Here is a 7,889-nt window from a genome sequence, read left to right as displayed (position 1 = left end):
GCAGAGCATATAAATAATATTATTATTAAGGGAGGCAGACATTGTGGGAGGGTAACTTACAGAAGAAACATAATTCTGGAAAGAAAGCCCAGGATTGTACTCAGATTGTAAGCTCTACGGGGCAGGGACCTCCTTCCTACTGTGTCTCATACCACATGGCACTTATATATATATATATATATATGTATTTATTTATTATACCACTTGTCATCCCTGTGTGTAATTTTGTATTCTGTAAGACTGTACAGAGCTGCGTACCCTTGTGGTGCTTTATAAATAAAGTTATACATACATACATACATACAGGATTGACCCTACAATTTCCATATACATGAAGCACAGATATGAGCTAATATGCTCCTGCTAAGCAAACTCTTTTTGACTACTCAGTGACATCAGAAAAAGACCTGCTCAAATAAACAAGTATGGTATCTTCTTGCCATGATTTATTAATGTGATGTCCAGCTATTCATCTTGTCCTTATTTTGACGTAAAGCAATTACCTGACAATACCCCATGTCTCTTGTTACAGGTAGAGATGGCTGTATGTGTGATAGACACAAAGGGTCCTCAAATTCCCGAGCATCTGCTCATCAACATGAAAAGAAAACAGGTATTGTCAGGCCCAGACTGGCAATCTGTGGGGCTGATCAGGGGGGCTGCTGTAAGATGCCATAGACAGTTACTGATTTGTAAGCTGGTGGGGGGGGGGCTGTTTAGGCCTCTGTGTACTTGAAATGGCTGGGCTTATTTTTATTCCTGGTCCAGGCATGGCTATCGTAATACCTTTTAAAGAATGATGAAGGTGTTTTATTTAGCATGGTTTAAAATAATGGTACAACAGGCATTTTGACCACTGCCACTGTGTCGATGGCAGCAGTAATAAAAAGACCCTGTATGCCTGAAACAATGTTAAGCAGCTTTCTTCTGCTGCCAAAAACTGTCTCTGGTAACTTTAAGAGCCAAACTTTCCTTCTTTAAAGCAGAAGTTTGTCTCTTTTAGTTCAGAGAGCACTATTGCTAATGATGCAGAGTGGGTTTGGGGGGCTGTCACCTGAGGTGCTATTGCAAAGATAACTAAAACTACTGCTATTTTTGTATCAGGACTAAACTGTAGAGTATCTAAAAAAATGTTGCTTTTCATGGGGTCAGGTATGACAGAGGTCAGAACTATCCATTGGAGTACTTGATATCTGCAGCAGGCACTCCACATTTAAAAAGCAAATCCAGTATTTGACACTTGCATGCCTGAATTCTGTTATTTCCAATTAGATGGACAATGAACGGCAAACACTTGTGATGAAACAAAACCATAGTCACTTGGCCAGGCTAGGTGCTATTAGAAAATCCCATGGACAGCTCGATAACTGGAACTACTACACCCCACACAGGTACTTACAATGCTTTAGTATTCTGCAGATCAGAACACATTTACAGGATGGAGTGACTATAACATATTTATGTTTATTAAGATCTATAGGACACAAATTAAAAAATCGCATAACAATTGTAATCATTTATATTCAGAAAATATTTTCATCAAGCTAAGTTTTTTTTTTTAATCTAATTCTATGTGCTGTTTTAATATGCTCTTTTCTACAAAGCCTAAATGTAGGGCAACGGCAGCTGAAATTCCAACAGCTCATCCAGGAGAATGCTAGAATTCTACAGCGTATTCTTAAGAGAGAGTCTGAATATGGCAGATGGGAGTCTGACTGGCAGAATGTGAGACAGATCAGAGCAAATATCTCTCGTTATCCTAGAAATCCTACACCTCTCTGGGTAAGAGGCACCGAATTGCATTGTAGTTTCAATAAACATAAAGATTCACAAAAGTACAGACTAAAAATAATGTACTTTATACAGAGAGAGCAGCGCTAAGGCAGCAAGATATGTGCCCCCAAAGATGCTTGTTATGGCTGTATAAAAGGGAATTTCACACACAGATTTTGCCTTGTCTGAACAATATGAGGACCAGAGGCATAAACAAATTAGTTGGTCTCACTACAGATGTTCAGGTTGGCTGACATAGCAGAAAGTCTTGGAATGACAGCACAAGATCAGGGTTGAGGAGGTTTCTCGGGATCCCTTAAGAAGACATGTTGAATATTGGCTTTTAAGACAAGTCTTTTATTGCAACATGTATGAATAAGAAATGTACATATAGACCCTTCTAATTTAACACTGTGCATTGAAGGAAGAAGGCTCCTTATCTCATGATAAATATGGGGCTGCTTAGTCTACTGCAAAATCTTAAAAAAGAGGCCCCATATGTTTTATCCAGGTCACTGTCATGATTTTTATGGTGTACTTTTTATTTCTAAATTACACTGTTTACACAGAAAATAATTCACTCTACCATTTAACATTTTATTCTTGAACCAACAAATGTATTTTTGTAGCTGTAATATTGATGTGTAGGCGCCATCTCAGTGTTCATCTCAACGCACTGATTGCTTGCTGTAGGCGATTAGCAAATATTCATTTTATTACATAACCCTTTTAGTGTCCTTTATTACATTACTATGTAAGTTTCCTCTAATAGACCCCAACACTGTGTCATGGGCACGCAACCAACACATTCCCAAATGCAAAGTCTCTCTTCTTTTACTCCTTAAAGCAATAAGAATGTACAATGATTTGCAATACCCCAAAGTACATCAGATGGCTAACAAATGTTATATAGTCCATGTGATATCAACAGTTCCTAAAAGTGCTCCTAAAAGTCCCTCAGCCGTAACTCTGAAGTTTATCATACAGAACAGTGTCCTCAAAGGCTTTCTAATAACACATTAATGCTTGTACATTTGCAAACTCAAGTGTGGAAAGCTAAAATGGCATTTATTGAGTTAAAATCAGTGTGCATTGATGTCATTAAAGGAACTTGTTTGTTTGTATGTATGTTTGTATGTAAGTATAACTTTATAAAGCTCTACAAGTATACGCAGCTCTGTACAATCTTACAATATACACAATTACACACAGGGAGGACAAGTGTTATAATAAATACAATAAATAAGTATAAATACAGAGAGATTAAGAGGCATGTGGTATGAGACACAGTAGGAAGGAGGCCCCTACCCCATAGAGCTTACAATCTAAGTGACTGGGTAACATACAAGCACAAATTAGTCTGTAAGCTCTACTGGGCAGGGACCTCCTTCCTACTGTGTCTTATACCACATGGCACATTCTCCCTGTGTATTTATACTTATTTATTGTAACACTTGCTCCCTGTGTGCAATTTTGTATATTGTAAGATTGTACAGCGCTGCGTACCCTTGTGGCGCTTTATAAATAAAGTTATACATACATACATACATACAAATTGGAAGGTAAGGGTGCACAAGGTATGGCCATTTGTCCTAAAGTGCAAGACTAGACAAAATAATGTTTTAGTGCTCCAGAAGGTAGCATCTGTGTATTATCTTAAGGTGGCCATACACGTGGCGATCCGACGATGTTTCGTACGACCATCGGTCGCACGAAACATCGTAAGATCCGCCACACACCATTCAGGGCTGAATCGGCAGGTAAGGAGGTAGAAACAATAGGATTTCTACCTCCTTCTGCCGATTCAGCTCTGAAGGGAGAATTTTGGTCAGGCGCCTTCTATGGCGCCCGATCAAAATTTTCAAACTTGTCCGATCGGCGAGTCGTCCGATATCGGCAGCTTCCTGCGATATCGGTCGACTCGCCGACATGCCATACACGCACCGATTATCGTACGAAACGAGGTTTCGTACGATAATATCGGTGCGTGTATGGCCACCTTTAAAGAGGGTGAGTGAGTGTTCCCTACAGAGGAATTCAGGAGTCCCAGAGATAAGAAACAGTGAGATAGAAAGGTTTAAGACAAGAGATAGCAGTGGGTGTGGATGGAGTAAAAATACAGAGGCTCTGAGAGGAGTGGAGAAAACGACCAGGAAAGTGCAGGGAGACCAGTGAAGAAATGTAGTGAGGAGCAGAGGAGTGAAAGGCTTTGAATTTTAGCAGAATGATTTTATATGTAGCCATGCTACAGAGATTATTTGGGGCTGAACAGGTTCTCTACAGGAAACCGAAACAGGATCCTAGCAGCAGAGTTTAAGATGGATTGCAGGGGAGAGAGGTGGCAGTCTGGGAGGCCGGTTAGTAGGAGATTGCAGTTATCTAAGTGGGAAAGAATAAGGGCATGGGTTATTGTTTTGCGGTAACTTGGGAAAGAAAGGGGCGTATCTTGGCAATATTGGGGAGGAAAAAGTTGCAGGTTTTGGCAGTGTTATTAATATGGTTAGAGAAGGGGAGAGACTGGTCAAAGATAACCCCAGACAGCATGCTGAATTATTGCTTTTGTTGCACTTGTGAGTACTTGCAGGGAGGTAGGGCAGATTTTTTTGTTTTTTATAAGTTCCCTTTATTGAGTGATCTCAATGTCTTACATAATAACTGAGATAGTTGCAAAAGTTTGCAGCTTAAAGCATATTAAATAGACATTTAGCAGATTTTTAATCCTGTGCAAAGCACCAAACTACTACAGGCACATGGTAAAGTGACTTGGGTTTGTGCCCTAAGAGTGCAGTTTTGAAGTTGAACTACTTGTAGTCAAGATAAATAAACCCTTAGATGTGTGTGTGTTTTATACAGAGAAATATTTGTTTTTAAAAATAGATTTACTCATGTAAGAGTTCACTTTTCTCAACTTTTTCTAGGCTGACCATGAGAAATTACCGGTTTTGGATGTCAGAAAAAGTTCAGGTATCCATTGTGTAATAAATGAGAGTGAAACCAGAATGGAACCAAAGCAGTAAATAATATTGTATGACTATATTAATGTTCCCATATGTTCCCGTGCATTCACATTTCCCAGGGACTCAAAGGTGAACAACTCCTTTAAAGGACATGGAAAGGCAAAGTCACTTGGGGGTGCCAAAATGTTAGGCACCCCCAAGTGACTTTAATCGCTTACCTTTTACCCCGGGCTGGTGCCCCTGTTAGGAGAGAACAGCACCAGCCAGGGGTAGCTGCAGTGCTTCCTTCTTCCCGCTTTGCGAGCGCGCGCATGCGCAGTAGAGTGAAAAGCCGAACATTAACAGAGAAGTCGGCTTTTCACTTTACTGCGCATGCGCCTACCGCATAGTCGCAGCTAAACGAAGCAGGAAGGAGGAAGAGCATCGCCCCAGCCCAGGGTACAAGGTAAGTGATTAAAGTCACTTGGGGGTGCCTAACATTTTGGCACCCCCAAGTGACTTTGCCTTTCCTTGTCCTTTAAGGGGAATCATCAGAAGTGCTTGTAGCCTATATAATATTGCCGTCTAATGTCTATGTGTGTCTGCAGATTTCACTTAGAAACTCTGATAACCTTAGCTTATTTTCAACCTGCATAATGTTTATATCTATTACTGCTGGAAAGTGCATAACTCTTTTGGGTTAAGATGTGTGCTGTTATTAGCTTTGGTTTTAGAGCAGCGTTGTCCAACATTTTCCTTGCAGTGAGTCAATAAACTTACATACTATGTTTGTGGGCAAGAAAGCTATATCATGCAGAACAATATATGAGCCCCATAGGCAGACAGAGGGCATATAAAATTAGTTTGGAAGGTCATACGATCACCAGGCCTTCAGCTCGACCACCCTAATTACAGGGTTCTCAAAGGGGAAAAGTAAAAGAGATACTGTCATCATATTAAAAAAAATATTTCATTTTGCCTATGAACAATGTGTAACAGTTTAGTTCTGGAGGAAAATTTGTATGTGTTTGCATGTATTAATCTACTTCCTGGTACGTATTTGTTTATTGCATTTAGTGAATAAAATAGGCCTTTCAAAAGTTTGCATTGTGTAGACAATACAAAAGTGTGGTGGCAATAGAACTTGACCCTTCAAAAGAAAATTAAGGAGAGTTATGATATTTGTTTCTACAGGGTCAACACTAGAGAGCATTTCAAGACATGAGAGAACTGGGAGAAGCATAGTATCTGCAATAAATCAAGAGAAAAATGACCAAGTGTCTACCTCAACAAAATCAGCTGAATCCACTTACTGCACCCTAAAAACCAAGAATCCAGAGATAAAAAAGCACAGGAAAAGGCAAAAGTCTTGTAGGTGTTCACAAGACAACATCGAACATGTAGTGTTTGTAAATAATGGCGACACAAGCCTTCATAACAGTGTAAGTAATATAAATGGTGAAACAGAGACAGATCTGTCATATAGAAGTGATGAGAAAAACTTGGCGGATGGGCATAAAAAAGCTTCTCTGTCTCGTTTAGAGTCTAACCAATCAATTGATTTTTCACAAGTGGCTTCTGATGCAAGCTCCTTTTATTCTCTCGAGAACTCAGAAGAAAGCCTTCCTCCTTCCCCTACTGAATCAGCTAAAATTTCAGAAAAAATGTCCAGTCTAAGTTTAAAAGCAGAGCAGACAGAAGATAGAAGAGATCCCTTATTACAAGAAATAAAGAGGTGCTCTGACTCCTTATCACAAAAGACTAATAGAAGCACAAATGTTTCATCACAAGGATCTAACAAAAGTCAAGATTTGTCTCTACAAGGTATGAATAAGAGTCCAATAATATCTTTGCAAATGAACAACAATAACAGATCAAATTCCTCATCGGTAGGCAGTTTCAGAAACAGTGGTGGGCCCACACATGAATTATACAAAAGTACAGACTCTTCATTGACAACTTCAAGTAGAGGAACATCTGCTTCTTTTAGATATTCAAGAAGCATCATGAGTTATTCAGATGAAGAGACAACAAATCACAACCCAACAGAGATATAAATTTCTGTAGGGTTTTAAGAATAGATATACCTAAATAATGTAAAATATTTAACACTGTATGCAGTGCTTTAACAAAATACAGTTGTGGGCAAAAGTACTGGCACTTTTGCACTTTCTTCAAATAACAAACAAATCACACTACCGCTGGTAATGAAATGCTTTTGTAATCTCCTGGTTTCATGATGCCATAAGCCAGACTCATGATTTCCAGTTCCAGGGACAGCAAAGCAACCCTAAAACTTCAGCAAACCTCTTCCATGTTTGATTGTAGTGACTGTTTTCTTTTCTTTGAAGGCTTAATTTTTTCCATTGTAAATGAAGATGAGATGTGTTTTGCAATTTTGTCTTGTCTTTCCTTGGGACATTCTCCCAGAAGGATTTCAATTTGTTCAGATGTATTCGGCAAACTACTGTTGGGCTTTCTTATGTTTCTCTGTCAGCAATGGGGTCTTTCTAGATCTCCTACTATAAAGCCCTTTTCATTGAGTTGGCGATGATTGGTGTGAGCTGAAACTATTTCACTTCGTTTCTGAGTTTATTGAGGTTTTTTGACCACACTTCAAACTTTTTCTGTAGTCTTTGATAATTGTTTCTCTTGCTTTCACATCCAGGGAGAATGGCAGGGCATGGCCCTCAAGCTTCTTGCTAACATTGCATATTACAAATACATTAAAATCTCTGGAGACAGACTTGCAGCCTTTTCCATGTTCCCTTACAATATTCCTTATCAGCTTATCAGACAGTCCTGTTTACTTTTATGTTGCCTGCTACTTATTACATGAGAGTACAAACAAATGTATAATGTTTGTGGCCCTGGCCCCCTTGCCACAATTTTCTTTCAGGGACTGCATGATACTAAATTGCATGACATTAAATTGGGTAATTTGCCTGATTTTTTGTGTTGTTCCACTACAAATAAAAAAAACATACGTATTTGAATACCATAGCATTGCCTTTTTGACAATCTGCTGGTAGGTGCATTATCAGAAAAAAATGCTAAGGTGCCACCATATTGCCACAACTGCAAACAGTTTTGCTTTGTGTCTTGTTTAGCTACGTAGGGTATATATGTTTGCATGCAGTTCAGTTCAGGATCAAGTTAATACATTGTTTGAGGTTACTA

At 39.1% G+C, this 7,889-nt stretch overlaps 1 protein-coding gene across 1 annotated transcript; it reads left to right on the top strand.

Moving 5' to 3' along the window:
• The first annotated feature begins 536 nt into the window (after positions 1 to 536).
• LOC116409486 lies at positions 537 to 7,889 on the top strand. Its single transcript, XM_031898139.1, has 5 exons — positions 537 to 613; positions 1,273 to 1,391; positions 1,605 to 1,782; positions 4,692 to 4,737; positions 5,904 to 7,889. Exons 1-5 carry the CDS (start codon positions 539 to 541, stop codon positions 6,764 to 6,766), a joined length of 1,281 nt encoding a protein of 426 aa, XP_031753999.1. The 5' UTR covers positions 537 to 538; the 3' UTR covers positions 6,767 to 7,889.

The sequence above is a fragment of the Xenopus tropicalis genome, chromosome 3 (genome assembly GCF_000004195.4).
Source record: "Xenopus tropicalis strain Nigerian chromosome 3, UCB_Xtro_10.0, whole genome shotgun sequence".
NCBI lineage: Eukaryota > Metazoa > Chordata > Amphibia > Anura > Pipidae > Xenopus > Xenopus tropicalis.
Note: the sequence above shows the minus strand (reverse complement) of the source record. Positions and strands in the feature narration are given on the sequence as shown.

Excerpts from the sequence above, each read along its gene's own strand:
- LOC116409486 (XM_031898139.1), top strand. The coding sequence starts at position 539 with ATGGCTGTATGTGTGATAGACACAAAGGGTCCTCAAATTCCCGAGCAT. Across the intron at positions 614-1,272 it reads TCAACATGAAAAGAAAACAG|ATGGACAATGAACGGCAAAC; the intron begins GTATTGTCAGGC and ends ATTTCCAATTAG. Across the intron at positions 1,783-4,691 it reads GAAATCCTACACCTCTCTGG|GCTGACCATGAGAAATTACC; the intron begins GTAAGAGGCACC and ends AACTTTTTCTAG.